This window comes from Sturnus vulgaris, chromosome 1 (genome assembly GCF_052056855.1).
Source record: "Sturnus vulgaris isolate bStuVul1 chromosome 1, bStuVul1.hap1, whole genome shotgun sequence".
NCBI lineage: Eukaryota > Metazoa > Chordata > Aves > Passeriformes > Sturnidae > Sturnus > Sturnus vulgaris.
The window spans coordinates 93,125,382-93,151,482 of NC_142243.1; the positions used below are offsets into that span (position 1 = coordinate 93,125,382).

The window sequence follows — 26,101 nt, forward strand, 5'->3', positions numbered from 1 at the left end:
GTGTGCTGTCCTACATTCCTTATTCTCCAACAGAGCTTTTCTTCTTTGCTTTCATTTATGCACACAAAAGCTGAAGATGAAGGAAAAATTAGTGAAAGAAAATAAAATACACAATGGAAACATTAGACTATGCTCTGTACTTTGAGGTGATGAGACAAGCAAATGAAAAAGGGTGTTTGCATATTGAGAGTTAATAGGATGAGGCCATACATTTATTTAATGGTCGCTCAATAAGATCACTGGAGAAGTAGAAGAAAAATTGGAAGACAGCAGCAAATTCTACTACATGGTTTATGCAAATGTTTCAAGTTTGCTGGCTTTGAAAAGCCAGCAGGAAATGGCACTATGGGAAGAAAGAAGAGAGGACCACACTGCATGCACTGACCTACAGCTGCATTAGAAAATCCATCTGTGGCAGTGACCTGCTCAAAAGATCAACTACTACCTTGTCCTTCTTGGGAAAGGGTGACCCCTCTGTCCTCACTATTACAAGGTTAATCCAGTCACAAGATTGCTATTGGCAGCACTTGTTTCCCCTCCACAGATGTCACAGGAAAAGCCAATTGACTCTTAACTGTATCAAATAGTAGGAATCCCACAGTATTCCTGATCCTCTTCAGAAAGTGTCTTCTAGCTCAGGAATGAAGGCTTCAGACTCACTCTTCTCACTTTTCAGATGGAAAATAACTTTTCAACCTAGTCTACTCACTAAGATTCAGAGGTGCTGCTTGCAATGAAGTACAATACTGTTTTAATTTTATACTGGTGTTTTCCTGATTGTATGATTACAATATTCCATACATACTCATGAATGCAATATTATTATATGATGGGAAAACTGTATAAACATATATAATAAAGATGCACCTTACAGATAAATATTGTATATGCTCACCCAAGGCTTCTCACAAGCTTTGCCAATTCTAGAAGACACGTATCTGAAGGCAGACGAAGCTGTCCTTCAGCCAAAGCCAGCTGACAGTCTTCAAATGTGTAGTCTGTCACTGGAACTCCCAATGCCCTTGAATAAACCAAAGAAACACTGTAAATAAGACACTTTAAGAAAACTGACCAGAAAAATCACTTTTTTCACAGCAAGAAATCCTGCAACAATTATGCTCTCCATCCTGAAAAATTATACGGAAGAGCCCATAAAAGTAAGTTTACATAGAGAGAATGATCTGTTGCAGAGCATCTCCTTTGACTGAATCCATGAAAATATGCAAGAACACAAGGCAAAATTAGGTATTGCATGGACTTTCACAGACATAAATTTCATATAAATGAATAACTAGGGTTTGAAAATTTTCAATTTAGAACACAAATATATATTTATTAACAACTGTGTCCAACATTTTCATTATTGATTTATTAATGTGTTAGTGCAATCACCTGAGCAGAACAGCTATTACCTTCAGCTAATATTAATATTATACAAAAGGCAACATTTCTCATTAAAGAACAGCTAGAACACAACATACAAAAACAAGTGGAGTTAAACTCAAAGCAAACAAGTTATTTTTAAATGTACGACATAAGAAAGGTAGGAAAAAAATGCTCCCAAGCCTTTATACACCAAACAATTCAGTATTGGTTTTTGCTTCACTTCTAACTTGATGCTCTGTTGTAATTGTAGCACCAAAAGGTAATTGATGGAAATCCTGATATTGTAGCTGCCCTGCATTTGCTGTGGCAAAGTTGAGAGAAAGACACTGAGGAGTGAAAGAGGCCTTTAAGAATCCAGCATACAAACATGAGATGCAATTTAGAAAGCCAACACAGCTCCATATAAGCTACTCACCTGCTACATTTTTTATTATACTTGATTTTACTTATTGTAGTAAGGAGCATTATCTCCTTTATGTCGCCTTTTGTAGTTTGATGAAATCTTGACAATTTTTTAAAATTTACTTATCTTCATTCTTTTCATCTACAGTTTGTCTACCTTACTGCTAACCACCTTTTTCATATGTGAAGTTAATGTACACTAATGGAAAGATTGATGCAAAACCCTGAGGCCTGCCACATTAATTTTGGCTTTGATGAAAACTGCATTCAATTCTATGCTTTATTATAAACAATTTGATCTGTATGGCAGTTACCTCTTATGCAAAAAATTTCTGTCAAACAGTCTCTTCCTCAGAATCTCTAAGGCCTTTGAATACCAAGGTAAATAACAAGCCAGTTCTCTTCTGTCCACCAGTTAATTATCAAACTTCAGGAATTCTGATATATAGGACATGTACTAAACCTTAAAAGGTATTGACCAGGGTTTCTCTCTTTAAGGCTGAGAAATTCAAACATTCAGAAAGAACACCTCACTAATAAATATTCAAGTTCAAAAGTGCCAAATACGGTAAAAAAATAGATCGTATTTATAAGCTATTTATGTACAAAACAAGGAATTAGAAGGTAGTGATCTTGGCTGAATAGCCTTCCCCTTCCTAAGAAGGAACAACAGAGAGAAAGGAAAAAAGGACAAAGCCAACTAAACCAAGTGATTTAGGTACTTAGAAAAATCATCTTAAAAGCAGAGTGTTGAAGATTAAATTGCCTCATACTGTTGATCTAAGCAATTAAATCCAGTTCCTCCAAAATTTTCTTGCTTCATCTGTTCTTGTTTCATCAGTCCACTCCTCCTATGAAGTGTTCCAGCAGTACTTCTAAATCAGTAAACCACCTTAATGGAATGGACCAGGTTCTTGTGATACCCTACCTCACCCCACAGACTTACAGTTAACATAGCAACAAGTGTGTAAAACACAGAAGAAGAACTCCCCCATGCCATGTGGATTTAAATCCATTTCCAAGTTCAAACTGACTCAGAGATCAGGTATTGTGAGCATGTCAAGACTTTTGCATTATAGTATTCAATATAGTGTTGTATTATACAAGATGAAGATGAAATCACTGGTATTTTACAATCCAAAATCAATTTTCCTCAAAAGAAGAAAAAGGAGTGGATGAAAGAAGTAGAGTCTATCCAGCCAGCTGAGATTACTTCCCTCTTTTGTATCATCTGTGCTCTCGATCATCCCTACAGACATCCATGCCAACTCTCTCCAGCCTGCTACAGGCAGTACTACCCAGAGCAGTTCCATAAAAGAATGAGGCAATAAACAAAGATCTAGCCCAACCAAGCACATTACACCAAAATTCATCAGTTCTCCAGGCCATGCCAGATATACCATGCAAGAGAAACACAGGAATGTACAGGTGATCAGCTGAAGCACAGGGGACCTACATGCAATAGGGGAAGTTTGCTAAAAGTAAGTTAGGAAACTGAAAGTGTTCCTCTGTTAGACATATTAAGGAACCAAAAGAAGTGGTAAGGCACTTAAATTCTGAAAGGACAAAAAAAAAATAGTGTCATTAAAACTGATTAAATGTGGCAATTCAAATAAAGAGACTTTAAAGAAACAAAAGAAACCCAAGTATTCTCTCAAGGGAAACAGAGGAGATGGACAAGTTAAAACATAACCACATAAGGTGGCAAGCCAAAACAAGAAACAATAGCTTGTTAAAACCAAAAGCAAGATACTTTTCCAACACATCAAAAGAAAGATGACTAAGAAAGATCAGGGCACTCAACCTGATGGGAGGGTTGAAGCCTGACTGACTGCCAGCCCAGCAGCAATGCCAAATTTAAATAACTGCTAAATAATGGTCCCTGAATATGTTGAAGAAGCCCAGCCAAAAAGGAATTAAAAAAAACTCCAGAACATACAATCAACAAAAAAATCAAAACCAAACTTATGATACAAAATAAATTCCAAACAAAATCGAGGATCATTTCAGACTCAGCCAAACCACAAGGGGAAAACACAATCTGCATCTTTTTATAGCTTTGTGCACCCCTTATTAAAGAGGTCGTAGTTGGGTCAGACTTATATTGCTATCAGTAAAGGAAAATCCCCACTACAATTAATACCTACACACATGTTCAATGTCCACACATACACAAAATAGGATTCAGAAAGACAAAAGCAGCTTCTCTCATTCACCTGTTGCAATTTTCAAGCTGCTGGACTTAATAAAAACCCCAGCCAAACAAATGAACTTAAACAGGGTAGATATACATCCAGACTTTCACAATAACAAAGATCAGAAGCAAGGAAGGAAAAACACTTTTGCTCAAAGCAAAGTTCAATCACAGAATCAGCCAAGGCCAGATAGAGTTCAAGGGGCTCTTGAGCTCAGAAGAAAAATCACAAACTATATAGGGCTAGCAGTTTAAAGTACGTACAAAGGACTTTGATTTCAGCTCAGAATGCTGAAGAAACTGAAGCTGGGGAACATATAAAATTCATTATTTCTAAGACTAGTGAATTTTTAAAATTTCTTAGGATTAAACCTGGTATATTAGAGTTCACTGTAAGGCCTCGGTACAACTGCAACTCACAAGATTTTCTACAGAACCAGCTATCAAACTTTTCTAACTTATCCTCCAGGACAATCCGTTTCTACTTCAATTGGGGAAAAAAGATAATTTCAATTTGAGATGCAAATCACAAGGACAATCTCATATTTTTAATGAGCTAAAAGAGACTTTTCCCATCTCTTCATTTAAAAGCACTTTCCCCCCGCTTTTCTTTAAACTACCTCTGCTTGCACACTCAGTTAATGTGAGCCTAGCCTTTTAAAAAGTCCAGCAGATTCATATGACCTGACATAAATGTCTGGCCTGACATTCCTTGAGACTTTTTCCTTCTCTGCCCTCTACAAGATGCTGGCTATTTACCCATCATTATATCACACTACATGAAGTTTCAAAGTCAGCAAGTCGCTTGAAAATAAAAAACTCAAATGAAACAAAACCCCAAAAGCTTTCCTGCAAACTCAATCTGTTAAACACAAGTGTACTTGTTATATCCTGGTGTCTTACACCAAACAGCTCCCTATGTCTAACATTTGTGCAGTCATAAGACAAGATGAATTATTAACATCCTCATTTTCTGCATACCAGTCCACTATGCATGCAAAATGCCAAACATAAAACAGAATGTGACTGCTGGAATATTATGTAAAGTGAGAGAAACTAGTACAGGCAATATTGTGACATTCAGAATCTACATTTCAACAAAAACATTCTCAAAATATTTTACATTGTTCATAAGCAGAACTGTGAACTATCAAGACACTATTCCACAGGCTGCTCAAAAAAAGCCCCTTTAAATCAACTATAATCTATATTGGGTGCTGAAAACATTAAGATTCTATCTAATTTGGTATTTTTCTTCATTATCAGATGTTCAGCAAAAAGACATACAAAACAGTGGACAAGTAACTCTAATTATTAGTAGTCATCTGTACACAAGCTCCCTGAACCAGAGACCTTTTGTACCACTATGTTTTAGAATCACTAATTAACCACATATTTTTTACAGTACATCTCAGCTCTGATGAAGTAATTTTAGCTATCTGGCAATGAATGCCACAATTTTGTACATTTTAAAGAGTTACTCCATTTGCTTTCAGCCAATCAATCGTTGAGTGCTTTCCATAACTTCTGCTATGAAAAGTAAGACTTTCTTTAGTATGCTTTTCCAGAACACTGATTATTCTCCTGACCTTCAAAACAATCCTCCACTCTTTTCCTCCCCATCCTTTCCCAAGATGAAGAGCTGCCAACTAGTTTTGGAAGGCCAGAGTAGATAGTCCTTTTTCTCTCCTCAGACCGCTGCTTTGTGACATTCTCCAAGCAAAAGAAGGTCCAGTCATGAGTCTGAAGTTCACATAAGGAATCTATTATCTCATAATGATTTAATTTTTAGACAGAAAAAGAAGCTGCCAACAGCTGTATTTTTGCCTGGTGTTGTTTGAAAATGGGTCCTGTAATTGTTGGTCTTGTAGACTTGCACATCACAAATCTTCAAGGGGTAAAAAAAAAAAAGGAGGTTCTCCTTGTGTTGTCAGCATCCAAAAACCAGTTCAAACCAGACTGTTGCAAAGTATTACTTAACTTTAAAAAAATTAATTTCTTCCTTGAGAAAATAAATGTAGCAAGAAGCTGCACAGTTAACCCTGTTCTGTGACTATGCTCTCCACCCGCAACACTCACAGTATTCACAGAAATGAACAGAGTGCACAATGTATTTCTCATCTCCATTTTTGTATATGTACTGAAACCCAAACAATGCGCAGAATCTTTTAGGTAGGAAAATACCTATGAGATCATCAAGTCCAGCCTTTGACTCATCACTGTCTTTTCAACTAGACCATGGTGGCACATCCAGTTGTTTCCTGAACATCTCCCTGGGCAGCCCATTCCAATATTTAACAACACTTTCCATGAATAATTTCTTCTTAATGTTCAACCTGAACCTCCCCTGGAGCAACTTGAGGCCATTTCTTCTCATCACTGGCTGTGTTGGACAAGAGGCCAACCCACAGCTTGGAACAAGCTCCTTTCAGGCAATTATAGAGAGCAATAAGGTCCCCCCTGAGCCTCCCCCTCTCCAGACTAAACAGCCCCAGCTCCCTCAGCCACTTCTCACATGATTTACTCTCTAGACCCTTCACCATCAAAGCTTCAAATGGATGCTTGTTAACTTCAGCACTACAGTAATTCCCCTTATACTGATGCTTATGCCTTTGATGGGATAAAAATGCCAAAAACCAGTTTGGATTTCGAAGCTGAATGCTGAGCATCCAACAGTACCTGTGCAGATTCACACACAGAACTTCAGACAGCACAGGCACAGAAGTTTTTCCAAAGTTAGATTCAGCAGGCCACTGAATACAACAAATAGCCACGAGTCAGACGAGTAAGCAACTGTAATCTTCATCATCCTCAAAACTACTCTTCAGCAACTAACATTATCACATATACTGGCAAAGATCACATTCTGATGCTGTCAGTGCCTACAAGAAAAAAAAAACCACCCTGATTTTGACTGGGTAGAAGATAAGAAAAGGGAAGATGGACACAGAAGACTACCTGTAATATTTTTTGCCTTCACCAGCATGCTGGATAAAAGTACTCATTTCTCAAAAGCAAAATGTAATGCTCATATGTCAATCTGGTAAGTCAATGCTTTAACTGTATGACATGCTCCAACACGGGGAAAGTGATCCTGGCAAGCACTTGACAGAAAACATCAGGAAGACAGATGTTTCAAGTTCAATGTCTAACATGCTGCACTTTAATCAACATCTACTGCAAATATAAAAACATGTCTTTAAATGTTTCTGTGAGGGAGGAAGAAAAAATTATTGAAAAAATGCAAACTGGACTATGACATTTTGCTATTTCTACAGGAAGGCTGCCTTTCCGGGCTCATCAAAAATGAAACTTCACAACTCCTGGACAGTATCACACATGTTATTACAATGCTGAGTTTAACACTCAAAAGACCTAGGAAAACAAAATGCTCATATCAGGAGTATTGAAAGAACTTCGGTTCTGAGGTGCTTACAGTTTTGAAAAACAAAGGGGCAAAGGTGTCTGGTTTCCATCAAGTTTCAGTCTCAACATCTACCACATGCAAAAAAAAAAAAAAAATTAACAAATTTGCAATATTTTGTACCATCTAACCATATTCTTCTCTATTTTGAAGATAGTCTTTAAGAGAAACTAAAACTAAAGGAAAACAAATTATATTTGCATGTTAATAGGTGACCTGTGGGTATGTGTATCATCATCTAGTCAGCTTGTATTTGTAATTACAGGTGAGGTTACTTTAGACTTGCACAAAGAGCCTGCAGTGCAGATTTTCACCATCACCTGCCTGCACTACCACTGGCTGATATTGCAGCCAGTGAATGCAGTGAAATAAATGAATTTTTGCAACTAACTAAAAACTAAGCTCCTGACATACTTCTTTCAAACATCTTTTGAGTCCTAAAGAACAGTAGGGTAACAAACTTTTTTTTCACCCCAAAGTGGGAGTAAAAGTTATCTACTTTTTCCTTCAAATGGAATTTCTATACCCTAAAGAGTACTTTAATTACAACTAAGAGATATCTTTCAGAATACAGTTCCTAATGAAAATTAGGCATTTAAGAGCACTAGCAAATGGGGTACAACCCCACAAAGAAAAGAGGCAACTAATATATTTCTTCTGGGGAACATACTCCAAACAAACCACAAAACACATCATTCTATAAATAGCTATCAGTAAATTAGGAACTATGATGCAGCAAAACAACAAAGAAAGATAAAACTAGATAAAAACTTGCAACTGATGCAGCTAAGAAGAACACTTTTTAAAGCATAAGAAAAAATACAAAAAATAACACAACTAACTACTAGCTAAGGATAGCAAAATCATCATTAGGCAATAAAAATCTCTGTCATGTTCAATACTTTACATCGGTTAACAAGACAATGTATCTTATGAATAAAAGTAAGTATTTCCCAATGCTCTAAGAGAGGTAAAGATATTTCCTCTACCACTGAGAAATTTTTAGAAATAAATACATGTGATGGCAAGGTCAAGTGATTTGTTCCTAATAATTCTGGAAAAGCTGAGATTGAAATATCAAGTGACTGACAATTTTACCATTTAACATAGTTCAATAAATTCTTACTAATTCAAAGATAAAAAAAACTCCAAAAAACAACACGGGCCAATAAGCTTGACACCCAAGTATAAAATATATAGGAGAGACTGTGGAACTCAATAAAGTAGCAGACCAAAACAACCCATGTTGACTATCATCAACATAAGATGATAATAGCTTATGCACATGAACACCAAAATGATGATTTTGCTCAAGTAATACAACAGTATGGCAACATAATATTTATTAGCGTGGCTTGATTTACTAGTAGGGTGGTTTCAAAATTTTGTTAGAGCAATAAAGAACACAAGAAGTGAATTAAAGCTCAGAACAGCACCACATTTTATTGATTTTAAAGAGAACTGGTCGGGACTGTTGCCGTATTTAAAAGTACTCAACATTTTCAGTGCTTTGAAAGTGACTCTAAACACAGCTCCTATCATCATGTTGTGGGTGACACAGTCATTGACTAAACTGAGCAGGTGTCAGAACAAGGCCAGAAAGACGAAACAAGAAAGACTCATTCAAAAACAGGCTCTATGAGAAAATTAAATGTGAAACATATCATTAATGTATAAATAGGGACCATGTTTTAAAAATCAGATTAATCTATTCCACACATACCTTTTGTGTAAATTAACAACATGACCCAAAGGATGGCAAGCACGTTCAGCAGCAATTGCTATCCTGTAGGAGTAATTCCAGTTCTGATAACACAGGCACACTTTGAATTTCACTTTTTGGGCAAGTAAATTCATCCAATGTACAAGAAATTAATGTCCTAAAGAAGCAAACCTCTGCAAATGACAGCATCCCCTTAGCAAAACAGCTTGTGTTCACTCTACATATATAAATTGAGCATCTAGAAACCACTATCACTCACATCTGTGGCCACCCACAGAAAAGCTAATCAAATATGGGTAATAAAAAAATTCTTCAGAGAGTCAACAAGCAGAAGCAGCATAAGATACAGACGTCTTGTCAAATGCTTTGTTCAGTGCTAAATAGAAGTTGTCCACAAATCAAGATTATTGTGAAGGCAAACCATTTCAAGAGCAGAAACTGTATCTATTGCTGCACTTCTATCAACTCCCTCTGAAATCAAGAGCAAGACACAAGGTTTCCACAACACTGGTTCTAGAGTCACAAATACTTTATTACTTGGGAGTGTCACCTTTGATGCTGTAAAATATCCAGCAGAACTAGACTCTTCTGCCAGAGAAATATGACGGGGGGGGGAGTAAGCAGATATCTAAACAGATCTCAAAAGGACCTTCTGAAAACAAGATGCCACATCACCACTGACTCAATCCTCAAGAAAAGCAGGACAAATCTAGATAAAGCAGTAACATTGTCCAGAAATGCAGAGTGCAATGCTAGCACCAAACAGCACCCGAGGTACTTGAGTTGCAACTGCTACAGCTCCACAACAGCCTTGACAGCATTTGAGCTGAAATCTCCTGTACCAAAAGCTGCATGAATAAACTAGGAAAGTCTGGAGAACTGACACAAGAAGGCAGCACCTGGAAGTGGTCAGAAGTAAGTAATTTTTAACTATGTTAACTGGTCTACAGTTATCTGTGGTACTCAGGCATCAACATTCTGTTTCATTCCCATCTGCATTTTAACTTCAAAACTTTGATATCCAAACACATTTATTTTCTCGTTCACATGAACACAGCATCTACAGCCCCTGCTTCATCCCAAAGTAAGTCTTTTTTGACGTCACTCATTCTGACAGTCTTCCCATTAGATCTGCGTTCCTCTTCTTTGACCACACATGCTTAATTCTTCAAGGCAGGGAGGGAGAAACATAATTTCTTTCCTCCTAAGCGCACTTAGAAGGGAAGGATTGCAACATGCCAGTTATTAACTTTTGTAGCCTTCCAAAATTTTTCCTTAGAGCACACAATCCCTGTTACCTGATTGGAGTAGAGTTCAGAAAGAAGATTTAGTACCCTGGCCTTCTACACAAAGTCTGAGGACAACACTTGCCAGGTGATGGTCTTTAATTAACAACAGAAGTCTTTGAAGCCAATGCCTCAAAGATTTTTGACTCCAAGACAAGATGATTCCAAAAGGTCCTTCTGTTCTTTTCTCCTGTGAGCAATATCCTTTTGCAGGATGAATCTATTGTTATATTATTGTGCCAACATCCTTAAAGAAACTGACAGACCTGGGCTCAACCAGACAAGAATTCTCAGTTACTACCTACAAACTGGCCTTTGGTTTAAATCGGAAACTTGGAAACGGAAGAGAAGTTACACAAAGGAAATTATGATTTCACAAGTTCTTTCAAAATCAGGATAAGGAAGATACATAAACCTCTCAAAAGTTAATAGCAACCATAGGCCCGAGGGTTCAATGTAAATGTGGAAAAGAGTTATCTACTGACTAATGGAAGATTTACTGAAAGGACAAAAAATAAATGAAAAAGCTATTAATAAAAATGCAACAAAAGAGTGAAAGTATTAAATGTTGCCTTTATTATACCCTACAGACAAGTGTTTCAACTGTCACCACATTAACTTCAATTAATTTGCATTGTATCAGTCTTCTGCATCCAATGGAAGTAAAGCCACTTCACTGTGCTTTACTGTTTAAAATAGCCACAGGCTAACAATAATTACATGAAACTATTCTTAACCTCATTAAAACAGTCACAGCTTAAAATGCAACCCCAATAGCACAAAATTCAGGTACATTAACTTTCCTAAAATTCAACCATACCCTTCCCCCAGAATACTAAATACCCACTGAAGCAAGCAGAACTGGCTTGTTATATGAAGGCATGTTAAAAAATCCCCAAAACAACCAACCAGAAAAGAAAAATTCAAACCTATCAAGTCCTACAGTTCTTGCTGCAGTGACTCCCTGGCCTTCTCAAAGAGGAAAGTAACTGCTATGTAAGAGGTCTTGCAGACACTCCTGCGGACCACAAGGTTCTTTGTAGGCAGACAACCATACTAACTGGATTTTGTGATCTTTTCTTCAGTCTAAACTTAAAATCATCTATTTTTATACAGAATCGAAACATACTTACTCTGCCATTACCCGTCTGACGTTATTGGCGTATAACACTGGATTTTTTCTTTCTTCTTCTGAAGGAGTATACACGGGTAGAAACTGCATACAGAGAACTGAATTATACCAAAAATATTTAACATTTCAAACAAATCTCTCACAGCACTATGGTGAAAATTGTATAGAGTTTGTCGTTACTCACAAAATTATAATAAGACTGCAGAAAATATTAAAAATTAAATGTTTAAATGCTTAAGTATACGTCATAGTTCTAGAGATTCATATAACATTGAGTCTGCTCATTTCTTACCTCATGGAACCTATGCAGAGTTTTATGTTAATTTCTTAAGTGGAACTCAGAATTTTTAAATACTTTAGAAATATTAGCACTCTCTTGCACAAACCTCACTTACATCCTGTATTATTAAACTCTTTCCAGATAACCAAAAAAGCACATGTTAAAGGAATATTGCTCTATAGCTAAAATATTAAGAATCCAAATTTAAAGACATCAGGTATTTACTGTTCCTCCTGCACATTTTGAAATCATGTACAACTGCCTACTGTGCATAGGAGAAGTGTTTTTATTTTCTGTTATTGGATGTTTTGAAATTTTTTTCCCTTCGAATTGGACATCAGCCATTAACACTCCACTAAGAAAGAAGAAATCTAAATGAATGCAGATGACCAGAGAACCACAGAACAGTTGATGTTGGAAAGTAGAAAATTAAACCAGAACTGCTGGAGACCCGCAACAGAAAGGGCAGCTTTCAGAATGTTGGCCACGCCAACATTAAAATATCTTCCAGTGTTTTAAGCTGTTTTTAAGTGTCCATTGAAAAATTACAAAAGCCCCAAGATCATGGCCAGTCTCACCAATAAAAACCTTCAAAACATTTCGTTCTGCCAAGTAACTAACTTACTTCTCAGATGGGAGGAACAAGAGGGGATCACTCTGATCACCACTCCTACTCAGTACCAGACAGACAACTCTCTTAGTAGCGCAGCACAATAAGATCATTTATGCACTAAGTGAGCAAAATGTTTACAATCCTCATAAGGCCTCTGAGTTAGAAAAAAGCTGCAAGAAGTTCAGTTGTAGCACATATAATTACCTATGGGCAGTGAAAATGGGAATTATGACCCAGAAATTTCACACTGGTCTTTAAAACAGAAACTAACAACTGGGTGAAGTTGTTAGTCTCTATTTTAAAGTTGATAAGTTCATCCAATACTTCTCAATAACCCTGAAGCTAGCTGTGTTTTCAAAATCACGTAGCAGTATGATTAACAGTACCCAAACACTGCCATTAGATATTAATCTGTTTCCTGTAATGGACAAATACTGAATTTATTTTGAGTTTTGCTGGAGTTTTCCGTATATGCGCCACTGCAGCCGAAAACAGGACTCCTGTCTTCTAGGTTTACATTACAAGCAGGTACACCAGCCTCATGTAACACACAAAACCACAAAGACTGTGAAGCTAACAGAGATGGAAAGCTGTTCCTTCAACTTCCAAACCTCAGTCCATTTATTTGTATTGCAAACGACTATTAAGTAATTTGTCCAAATACAGAAGTTTGAATATGAGGTGATTTCAGAGGTGTTCTACATGTCTGTGCCTAACTTGACATAAATAGCATAATCATTTCAGCATCACTAACAAAACTAAGAGAAGAACTCTCAGCTGCTGCAGACTGTGGTAGATATATGAACACCGAAGTTGACAGGTCAGTAAAACAGACACGAGCCAAAACAAACTACATGTGCAGATAACCATATATCCTTTCTTCTTCACAACGTTGCCAGCATACCAGTTATAAGAACATGATGGGTGGATGGGCCAATATTTACAAAAAGCCATTATAAAACCTACGTAGATGCTCACTTCTCAATACACAAACTGGAGAACACACACCATATGCCAGAACATATATGCAGAGAAGCCCAGATTAGCTAACTTTGGATCCTGATTGCTGGCTGTTAAATCTTACTGGCTATCATTTAATCAAAAAAAACACTGAAGTTGTGTTGTTTTGTGAGTTATTGGATCATCAGCACTAACTGTGGTATCCAGCCTGATAAATATTTTGCCAGTATCTCTGTGCTGATGGAACAGAGGAATATCAACCAACAAGCTTCAGAGACCAGGTGAAAAACATGACTTTGAACACAGAATAACTAATTTTTCCTATATGTTACTAGTCCTCACTGCACTTCCTTACAAAAGTAAGTCAACAAGTAGCTCTGAAATACTCTGCCTAATACTTGAGAGCAACCTTGCAGATAGGTCTGCTCCTCTATCCTCTGTCAACTCCTACTTTAGAATGGAATATTCTGGAAGGTCAGCAGTCAGTTTGGTTTTTTCCCCCTAAGAACTACCACAGATCATAGCTTGTTATGCAAGATCTGTAAAGCTATAGAAACTCAACATCTGCTAGCAGCTGCTGCCTCAAAAATTAAGAAAGCTCAGCAGTGCTCACTCCTGTGTGAAAGAACCCATTTTACTTGCCTAGGGCAGAAAACTATGCTCCTGAGAAAGGGTAAAAATCCTGCCAGCCAGCTGGTTTGCCTTAGCCCTGCGTGAGGCAGTCACTCCCTGGCCTTTCTGCAAAACACAGGCCACCACTATTCTGGAAATCACATTTGTTTTTCATCCAACTAAATTGATAACACAAACCACAAATTTCTACAACACATACGACTATTGAGTGGCTGGTATTTTGCACACCCATCAATTTTGAGAATAACTGATTGCAAAAATAAGCAAACACAGAGCACTGACAGTACAGTGATTAGCATGCAATATATGTTACTATTGTAACACAATGTATGTAAACACGCAATAGTTCTTCCTACTGATTTACCCTGCCATCAGTTCCATCTGTCAGAGCTAAATAGCTGTTTCATTATTCAAAAAAGAAAAGAATTGCAGAACATCTGTCAAATATCCTATGTAACACTTTTCAAATACTGTAATTGTCCACAAAAATGTGGACTCTAAAATGCGTAAGGACAACAAATTGAAAGGAAAGGCTTTAATTGTTTCCATGTTTTCACTACAATAGTTTTCAGCCTTAAAAGTACAATATTCTCCTCAAAACAAAGTTAAGACTATAGATGGGTTTTCTTTGTGTTTTCCAATTTCACATTCTGAACAGTGCAGCCTAATAAAAATATTAGCCAGACATTAAATAACTTACGTGGCCTATAAGAAACCATCTAAAATTTTTCTCTACAAGACAGTCCTTAGTTTGTACATCAGCACTCACACAGTTGAATGTCTAACATACAAAGTTGGTACACTACTTGAAACGGCAATCAGGCCATTAGGAGACAAGAAATTTGTTCAGAAAAGACTCTTTAAACTGAGCCAGAAATTTATCTAAATTCAAATCAGTAAAAAAGTCTTATGCCAACTGGAAAAATATTTTGCTATTCCATTTCTAAACTATATTTTCAGATGCAGAAGCCATTTGTCTAAAATATATGTGGTATCTTAACTTGTTTTTACAGACATACATACAAGTTTTGAACGCAAACTTTTACCACAGAATTAAGTACAATATTATGTATTCTGCAACTGCTCCAATACACTGGAGGTTATTTTTACTGACCTCGATTTCCACGGAATTGTGAAATTGACATAAAGTAAGCCACAGAATTTCAAACCTGAAAGGGGAACAAGATAGGGAAGGATGGAGGAAAAAAAAATTTAATGAAACTATAATACATTATGCTCCAAAGTCTTCACATAGCATCCTACTTGTAGGTATGATCATATTCAGATAAAAATTAACAGAAAAGGCCTTTGAAAGTACTTCCACACATTACATTCTGTAAGGTGGAACAGAAGTAGTTTACACTGAATTGGCATCTTAAAAAATAGTCATAAACAGGAAGACACGCAGTGAAAGGTAATATATGCATAATGTGTTAAAGGAAGACTAAGTCCGTTTCAGAAAAATGCTGTATTCAGCACAGAGTTGGCAAGATTAATTATGCAACCACTCAGATTTTATCATTACCTCACTTTGGAATCAAAGTTCATTATACTTCCAAAGTCTGTTAATGAAATGCAGTACCTGTGTTTTAATAGCCTAAGACACAAGATAACTGGAATCAACTTGACCTTAGAAAGCATTAAGATTCAAATCCAGGAAAGGATTTAGTAAAGCTAAATTAGGGAGCAGTGTCAAGTAGCCACGTTTTCATACAGCATCTAGGTAGTTACAGCAGTCAATCATCGTGAGGGGACAACTGGTCAAAATCCTCTTACACAGAAAGTGCAGTTCCTAGAAGCAAAACCCTCCTCATTTTCTTATACACCCACGTAGGGCTGCAAAACATTTTTACCCCCTTCCTTCTTATTGAGCTTCCAACACATTAGAGCAAAGTAAAGAATCAGTAACAACAATGGAGCCTGTGATTTGAAGTTTACACCCCTGACAGAAACACAGAAGTTTGGTTTCTAGGTCCTTCTTCAAGAGCATTAAAAACCCCCAGTAAGTTACAAGAAAACTTTTCTCTCTGCCATTGCTGTAATCTTCAAAGATTGAACCCTGAATTTAAATAAAGATTTAAAACTAATAGAACCTGTATCTAACTCAATGACGGTCATTCTTTGTTTTCAAGGTAGACTCAGTTGATCTGCTCTGAATACTGTCCAAGTAGTAAAAACGTTACTTTCAATGAGTGTAAGAGAGTGTTTAAGTTTGTATATGACAAGTTGTCAAACCATCTGATAGGCTACAGCACCTTAAATAAACTGAATACTCCTAGATACAGAAATATTTCCAGATTTATGTTTAACACTAAATATGTTTACTGAGAAAAGGAAGCCTGAAGTCTTAATAGTATTTTCTGCTAAGACATCACAAATACATTTTAGGTCACCCAGGAGAATTAATCCTAATTAAGCCAAGCTGTAATTTAAACTGACCCAGTCAATTTGTATAATGTCACATGCTGCTGCAGATTCTGATTCAGCTTTAATTTAATTTAACTTTATTAGCAGAAGTCAAAACTTCAGAATAAGGGTTTTGTACACATTACAGTGATCTGAGGCAACACATCTACTTCCCTCCTCCGTGTTTTTGAGTCCTCAGTTAGGACACCAAAGTGGAAGTAATTACTCACCTTTCTCCTCTATGGCTGAGTTACTTTTTAACACAAATTGCAGTGCAAATGCAAAGGAAGAGGTAAGAGCTCACAAGAACACAAACCCCTTTATGCAGCAAATGCTGCAGTGTCTGTTTACATTATACACAACTACAGACTCCTCTATTTCCAAAGTGACAAATTAATTGTAAGCTGAAACCTTTGGAAGTGATCAATGATTTCCTCAAGTCTCCAAATCCTGCCCTTAATTAGACCTGGTTCCTAAGTGCAAAACTTAATTGACAAAATTCTAAATTACTTGAATCTTGGCTAATCCCCATGGTTTCCTCATTACTACTAAAATATAGGCTCTCAAGTGGGATGTTCAAAACAATACAAAGTATAAAACACAGAAGGCAACTCCTTTTCATTTAGGGTTCAAAATTTGTTGTTTTAATCTTCACCTAGACATTCTGGAATTTCTACTCAAATCTCAATGAGAAAATAATGCGTAAATTTTTTTTTAAACAAGCAAGAACTGCTTTATCTAATATTTTATATTTCATGAATTTGCTAAAGAACCTCTAGAATAATATTTTGTTTAAAAAAAGGGTGGAAATTATATTCAGACAAGATAATGGAAACAGTATCTCCAAATTCATTGAGTGGGTCGACTATTTTCATGAGATTTGATCAATTTCAAGCAACAGCCCTAGATTTTATACAGTAAGATACCAAACCAACTTGCAGGCAATAGAATATATAGAGCAGAAGCAAGTTGTTTTACTTCAGGCACATTGTTTACACTTAGATTCCTCTTACTGACTATTAGTATAATTAGAGAATAACAGATAAAAGAGAAATTAATCCCAAAGAATAATCAAATAACAAGCAACTGGTTGACTATATAAGCATATAAGTAATATAAATAAAAACTAATTGAAGAAAGCAATGATAAAAACAATAAAACATCAACCACTTACGCTCCTGGCCCTTGCCATGTCCATGTGATTGTGTCCTAAGAAAAGAAGTGTGATATTTGCAATTAATTATTGTGCTTTCAACTTCTTACATTGTACACAGCATAACTGACAATACATGACTAAGAAATTTTCATGGAAACTTCTATGCTCTCTTTGCAAAAGTTCTTAACCCTATTAGGAATCAGCCCATCTTTCACACAGCTATATGGCCAAAATGAAACACTAAGAGAGGACAAACAGCAGTAAAAGAAGTGAACAAGACACAAATAGTGAAAAGGGAAAAAAGACCTGTAAAGGAATATATAAAAGATAGGAATATGACAATAAAAGTCAAGCCATTTTTAACTAATACTACAAAACAGCACAGGAACAAAACTGCACTGCTTGGAGATGTGATTTAAGCATACAAGAAAGAATCTAAAAATCTGGAAATTAGTTCTAACTGAGAAAGAGTTCATAAGTGTAAGACAACAGGACTCATTAAAATCAGGCTTCTGAAAGACATTTTTTCAACCTACTGAATATGTTCCAGTTCCGTTCTATGCTACCATCCAAACCCATTCTAGAGATTTCAGGCGATTACATATGTCATGGCCATGAAAAAATCAAGTTCAACTCAAGTTTTAATTACTATTTAGAGCAAAAGGCCACCAAAAGTAAAAATAAAGCAAACACATCCATAAAAGGTGAAAAACACAATGATAGATCAACAGCTTGGAGAGTAAGGTCAATATGTCATAAAGATCCAATAAAAATTTAAAACTTGACATTTAACAATTATTGTTAATCAAAATATGATGCAGTCTATCGGAATCAATTTATCTGCATTAAAAAAACTCCATCTCCATCCATTTTAGAACTATAATGTGGATAGTTTCTGGCTATTTTGATGTCTCTGATAACATTGCAAGTAAACACATCATGAGGTTTGTCTTTCCCACAAGAAACTTTCATTACAAACTGTGAGAAACCAGTGTAGATAGCTGATAACTTATCTAGAGACTAGATCTGCCTTATAGAACACCAAGTACTACACCTCTCCAACTCAACTCTCTAAATTGCAACAGGGCAGAGGGAGATAAAAATATGTTCTCCACAAAAGTGTCTGGATCACTGAACAGTGCATAGGTATTTTTAGAATCCTGCCTCATGCTGGCTAGCTGGCAAGACAAACTCAAGTAAGTCATGTTATCTACCAAAAATGCTGCAACAAATTCCCAATGTGAATGTCATAGTAGACAGGCATGCTTCTTCTCATCAAAACTTTAGGATGCATCAAGGATAGTGGCCAGAAATGCTGTTCAATGGAAAACAGGATTCTGATCTACAACAGGCAGATTCATGTTATAGGAGATTCCTACCAGCGTAGCCAGTATCTTTATGATAAAAACAACAAAAAGACAAAGGGAAGTAGGATTTTCCTTAGGTAACTAAGTTGACCTTTTTTATTTATCACAGCTACCAGCTTATGCTTCTTGACAACATTCTCTTCTACAGCATTCTGAGTACACTTTGAAACTATTGTATCTAAGTAATGAATACTTCAAATTGTGTGGAAATACATAAAATGATACAATAGCTTGGTTGGAAGGGACCTTTTAAGGCCATCTATTCCAACTCCCCTGCAATGAGCAGGCACATCTTCAACTAGATCCTGCTGTCCAGAGCTCCATCCAACCTGACCTTGAATGTTAGCCTCTCTGTTATTTCCCCTAGGCATGGGAGGAAAAAGGGAGAAGAACCATCTTCCATAGAATTTACATTTGACACAAGAAGATACTGAGAATCATATGCCAACCTTCAAACAGGAGATTGGTTGTGTTCTCACAGGTTCAGTTAAGCCTAATATACCAAAACTGTACAAGAGCTGCTGCCAAACCTCTTATCAAATAGCACAGCTACTTGTGGAAGACATTTGGACATAAAACACATTTTAAACGGCTCTGTGATATTTAAACAGGTATACAGTTCATGTATTTTCATAATTTCATAAGTAACAGCACTCTGACATAAAACTCAAATGAAGAAAAAGAAGAGTAAAAGACTACAGAAAGGATTACAGTAGAGATCCCTATGGGTGAAGACATTAGAGCATTTATTCTAATTATAATATAGGCAATAGCTCTCAGGCATCCAATACCTAAAGTGTTGCCAATCTAGACAACCAGTAGCAAATTTTGAATATCAGGTCTAAACAACATTTTAAGCCTTAAAATTTCTTTCTGCTCATGCATCGATAAGAGCAATATACTAAAATATTACTACAAAAAAGCACTGATACAGGATGTCATCTAATACAAATAGTCACAAGCCCCAAGATGACTGCTATTCACGGAGCAACTCTATAAAAAATATAAATAGTTCTTCACAGCAACCAGAGCTAGATTTATTTGTTAGAAAAAACCCTGAATTTACTTCCTCACTTTTGCCATGTTTCAGTTCACTGCAGAACAGTAGTGCTTTCCTTAGCTCTTGGATAGACTACAATGAAATAAACATGCCAGAGTGCACACACCTACTACCTTCACCCCAGGCTCTAATCTCAAAAAGCCTCTCAAAACAGCCAGGTGCACTCAAATCCAAGACTGTTCTCATCTGTACTGTGCAACTCAAAGCTCTGAACATAGAACAGAGCAGGCACTTCAAGCAAAACACAGTGGCGTGACTGCACACAATGTATATCTGGAGTTCGCTGGCTAAGCAAAGATCTTAAGAAGTTCCTTTCTAAACCTAAAATTATAATATGCATCAATCAAACAAGACAGCAAATAGAAAGTCAGAGACATTTAAAGTTTGCTAAAATTGGTATCTTAGTGTGTAAGAACTACTCATTCATTCCCTACTCTGTTCTTACATGTGTTGTGGTTTAATCCCAGCTGGCAACTAAAGTACTATACAGCTGCTTGCTCGCTCACTCCTCCCCCAGGATGGGCAGAAGAATCAGAAAGAAAAGATAAACCTTGCCTTGTAGGTTGAAATAAGAATACCTCTATAATTGGAGCAAAATAATCTAACTCCGTATTGTAACAAAAATCTCACTTCTGTGTACCACATTATATTCCTTCTGCCTCTTCTCCTAACTCTGATGCAACTCTTCTGCAACCCCTGAGCTCATGTGAAAATAAAGCAATAGTAGCAATTATTGCCTGTGTCATTAATGCTTAGACCTTTGCAAGGTCTCTAGGAAGTAGATCATAGGAGGTTAAATGACTCAGTAAGGCACTGAAAACTAAGTGTTTTACAGCAATTGAAAGTAGTAGGAAAAAGTAAAGGCCCATACACAAACTCATGCCAGCTCACAATGGCTATCTATATGACTAGTTACAATTTTTTATGATATTTTTGCAGTAACATAAAAATTATCAAAATTATCATTTACACTTGTATTGTTTTACTCCAACATTAAAAGCTCAGAAATTTCTATTAACAAAGTGTTAGGAACATTTACTATTGGTTTACAAATACTGCATATTATGTACTACAGGCAATAATGACATTTCAGTATGCACCTGGATTTTGAAGATATTTACAAAATAACATTTGATAGCTCTATATTGCTATGGGCTTAACATTAACAAAGTTACAAGGCATACTAAGTATGACACAAGCCATGAGTATGTCTGCCATTTTAAATGGCAGTGCCATCAAAACTTCAAACTATTTTTAGAAAACAATCTTTCTGCCTGGAAATATAAGTTATGTAATGAAAAGTCCCAGGCAGCCTGCTTCAATGCACTATGTAAGCATATCAGGCTGCTATTCTTGTCACAGCATCTCCGAAGTTAATTTTTGGGTTTAGTTACTGCAAATTATTTGATTGCCATTACACCTTGTCTCAGCCAAGAGTGAATGGTGGCCTGTGTATATTAACTTTGCTTGGATCCTTTTCTTTTTTAATCAGGCATATGTTTTATGTAAATGACAAACCTGTAAACGACAAAAAGAACAGTGGATGGAAATATTTGTAAGCTACTCAGGTACCAAGAAGAACCAAAATCCTTCCTGAGGACAAGGAGTTGTTAATGGGCTAGTCAGAGATCTTCTGATGTGACATGCATCAGTAAAAGAGATCAGGTGGTCTTTATTTTATTTCTGACGCTCTTCACACCCTCCCTAAGGAACTTCTACTTCAGAAGGGCACAGACTGGACATGAAAATAGCCCCAGTGGGCTCAAAAAGAAACTTTGGCTATTGTAAATAAACATTATAATCTGCATTTTACCTGAATATAACTTACATTGGAGGGCTAGTTAATTAGCTAATTAGCTAATTCCTTAGCCAAGGGCATGGTGAATGTAAGACAAGATGACACTTTATAAAGGTGCAGAGGTCCTCAACACATTATCCTATACCATTCAGCCAGTCACAGTAATTCGTGACTAACATCCCAAAGGCAGGAGATGCAGAAACATCTTCCAGCAATAAATGACATTAAGAAAACTCTCCAGCACACACTGCAGGAACAGGGAGCACTTAGGAACACAGATCCTGGACAGAAATTGCCATTTGTCTCATCATTTGTAGAATATTTCTTGTAACAACCTGAACAACTTTCAGAGCAGAAACATTTAAACTGTCTCAGTTAAGCCTCCCTATACTGCTTGAGGCTTAAGGAATAAATACTTAACTAACAATAACTTAGCAATGATTTTTGAATTTTTAAACCTAAAAGGTTACACAAGGGCCAATGCACTTAAAGGAAAATGCCCTGAATTTCCAACAACACTGCAAGTTGAACTTACCGGTTTGTTTGGATAACGTAAAACCACTGGCTGTACAGGAACCCCAGGAATAAACGCTCCTAGAAGGCACATATGATACATAATTAATTTATAGTGCATTTTGGTAGAGAATAAATTTACTGTAACAAGAAAAAAATATACAACTAACAGACTGATGGGAAGTAGATGGTGAAAAAATAGGATCTGAAAGCAGCCTCAAAAGTAATCAAAACAGTAAGCACTGGAGAATGACAATGTTTATATAGCCTCCTTTTCAGCAGATAGGTAATTAAAAGTGTTTGCTTACATTATCTAAATTATCATCTACCACTTACATATATTGTCATTAACTCAAGTCAAAGCTTAGTACCAAATTCAGTTCAATAAATGAATAAAAAAAAGAGCATGCACAAGATGATTACTTTATTCCCTGCAGTTAACAATATTTTTGGTGAAGACCTTAGGCTTTCTTATGTAAAAGAAGCTTTCTATTTTTATCTGAACAACAACAATTTACGGGCAATTTATAATCTCTGAAATAACAGAATTAATGTCACTTCTGTATGGGAAAACTAATAGTTATAAATTGATCTAGAGCTATATTGAACTAGAGCTATTATTCAGAAGCATTGCTTCACTTCATGGGAAAATTACAGCTCTGATAAATGAGCACAAGTTCGATTTCATTTGCTAAACATTTTCTTGGTTTCTAATGCAAAGATTGGGTAAGCATGATAACTATCTTGTTCAAGACTTCTCTTAACATCTCTTTCTCTCATGAATAAATTAAGACTTTCACTCAATGTATGCTATTCTTGACAATTTACTAAGGTCTCCCTAATATTCCAATTAAGAACCAAATAATTGAAGTACACTCTATTCCTAGCATAACATTTGCTTTACGAAGTAACTGTTGAGACATAAAAGGAATAATTGTTTATGGAGTATAAACATCTCTAAATGAAGGTGGTCTGTATAGAATCCTTAAGAGATTTGGAGACCAGTGGTACCTTCTGCTCAGTCTCAAAGAACAGTCTAAGCAACTTTTGAAATAATCTAAAGCTGACAAAAGCTGAGTGGTAGATAACACTACCATTTATACACAAACACAAAACCAAGAAAATATGTAGTAAGAGCAAGGAGTACAGGCCATGTTAGTAGAATAGGGGAAGGCATCCTGATAGAACAAACTTGAATAAAGACCTAAAGTCATGTGATATAAGCGAGGAATTTTGAGGCAAAGGATTTCTGAAAGGCTGGATGGATCAGAAGCAGGTTTCAGTAGGAAAAGTGAGACAGTCAAGAGGCAGACAGCAACATGTACTAGACCAGAGCAGAGGAAAACAGAGTGAGAATGTAAAGATGAAATACATGGTGCCTAGAATGTCTATTGCACAGAGGGAATGCAGGCAATCAGGGCTTCACATGAAGGATTCAGGCTAGCCTTCAAAGCATGGTCAGGATTCAGGTGGAGAGAGAAGGAGAGCTAAGAGCTGCAGAAGTGAATTTTTCCCTAATCACCATTCTTCATCTAGAAAGGTAAGATCTGAGAGAAAAGTCTGAGATTCCTTCAGCCAAATGAATCAGTGCAAGGAACCACAATGCTGACTCACTGCATGATACTGTAAGACTGATATTTAAATTGCAAGCCTAACAAAATACAAGACACACAGTAAGACCAGAAACTAGGCAGAAAACTAGGAAGTCAAAAAACACATTCGCAACTGTCTTGCTCACTGAAGCTTCTTCAGTGACGATCTCCTTACTACAGGAAAAAGGCAAGATTACATTAAAGATTAATAGTTTACTACAGTAGTGGCATTTCTCCCTACTGGAAATGCAGTTTACAGCTGCAGCAATGTTCCCTGTTACACTCTCTACTAATCTGATAAACTATAAGGGCGGTACTACTGAAAAGAGCTTAGAACCTGGATGTTACGTCAAAATTGTAAAAAATGGCAGCCTCTGTAACAGTGTTACATGGGAAACATTTTCATGTCACCTTCACCAGAATGCAACTCCACAGAAGAGTTAGAGAGCAACCAGCCAGATACAGCAACAAATGCTGGGCAGCCTGAAATTGATACACTATAAAGCTTAAGGTAGCAGTGAGTATCTAAATGCTGCATGGCAGACCCAAATAGGAAATGAAGGCAGCAAGAAAGCAAAAAAAGCAAAAAGATACAACCACAAACAAAGCCCCAGGAAGAAACATTACTCCTCCAGCTCATATGCATCTCAGAAGCCAAGAAAAAAACCAAATTATTGAAACTGCTTTGTTCAATGGTAGAATTACAATCTTCCTGTACCATCAGAAAAATTTATATTCCAATTTCACCCTACTGCAGGTTTTTAACTCAACTTCTGCAACAGCAAGCAAATTAAAACACAAGGAGTACTTCAGAAAATGAAGATACAAGGACATTCTGTAGAGAACAGAGAAATGAGCATAATACCTACCAGGTTTGAATGTAATTAGACAGGATCGGTTTGTGCAAGTGCCCTCCGGGAATATCATTATCTTGAAGTAAAAAAAAAAGTTGACTTTTAAGACCTATTTCAATGTGAATTTATTTATAAACACATCTCTTCAAAGCTTTTATTAACGGATAACAGCAAAAATGTTCTCAAACAGTTCAGCTAGAGTAAAAAAAAAAAGGTGCTAAAGATGTCAAAGTTCTACCTTAAAAGAAAAAGTATTTTTATTTATCTGTGATTTTGCCTCTTTCTTGCCCTCCAATAATAATTCTATTTATTGGAACACTGACTAGAAACACTTGTTAAGTATGAGTATTTTCACTGAAGATTTTGGTGCTGGCAAAAGTATCATAGTCTGTTTTATACTAGAACAAAATTCCTTCTCCCAGGCTACCTGTTTACAGGCTAAGAAAAGACAGTTATTTTCTCTTTGCTATTACTTGGCATGTGCACAGATGCCCAAATGACAGAGACTAAAAATATCTGAACAGGATTCTAATAAAAAAAAAAGCAAAAAATGCTTAAGTTGAACCAATTCAGCAGAAGAGGGTAGACTGTACAGAAACAAAGTCCCCCCAGATCCATATCAAAAGGGAAAAAAGCAATGGACTAGAAGTAACATCACCAGTTTTATTGCCCACTCTGTCCCAGCTTGCTTTAAAAATCTAATGATGAAAGTCATGATGCAAAAGCTATATATCACCTGTCACATTGTTTATAGCTGTTTATAACGTTTTTGTAGTCCAGTATGCAGAGGCATACCCACTGTTAGCAGCAATAATCCCAGAAAATATATACAGCATCTTTATCTCAAACAAACCACTGGAATGCTTCAAATTTGCAAAATAATCACATGCTTCTAGGAATCTGAGATCTTAAATAGCCATCCTTTCCTTCCCATTACTCTCTTTCAAGGCACATTATAAACAGACACATTTTAGCTGTAGAAAAAAAACCCAGACCCACTTATTTTATCCATGCTTTTATCACGTGTTTTAATATAGATGGTTATTGGAATGCCCCAATTTTTTGGGCTGCCTTGCCCAGTATCACCTCTCCAACAATGGCAGTGCCAAAATATCACAAAGGGAGAGAACACAACGTACTTCCCCAGGTATTCTGGTAAGCACTTCTTTTTTTTTTTCTCCTTAAAGGAATTTCTCACCTGCTGTGGTCTGTCCATTTCATACCACTTAAGAGCTGCCTACCCATGTACTTACCCAGTTTCCCTTGAAACACAATGCAATGAGAGGCAGATGAGAATCATACATTTTATCTTCTAGAAAGAG

General features: G+C 36.4%; 1 protein-coding gene across 1 annotated transcript in view; it reads right to left on the minus strand.

Annotated features, from left to right (window-relative positions):
* LPCAT1 (lysophosphatidylcholine acyltransferase 1) overlaps positions 1–26,101 on the minus strand; it is a 66,597-nt gene that overhangs the window by 23,309 nt on the left and 17,187 nt on the right. The window contains exons 5-10 of the mRNA XM_014880507.2: positions 24,795–24,855; positions 22,356–22,414; positions 17,614–17,648; positions 15,148–15,202; positions 11,549–11,631; positions 896–1,021 (exon numbers count right to left, since the gene is read on the minus strand). Coding sequence (XP_014735993.2) covers positions 896–1,021; positions 11,549–11,631; positions 15,148–15,202; positions 17,614–17,648; positions 22,356–22,414; positions 24,795–24,855 — 419 coding nt within the window. The remainder of the gene's footprint in view (positions 1–895; positions 1,022–11,548; positions 11,632–15,147; positions 15,203–17,613; positions 17,649–22,355; positions 22,415–24,794; positions 24,856–26,101) is intronic.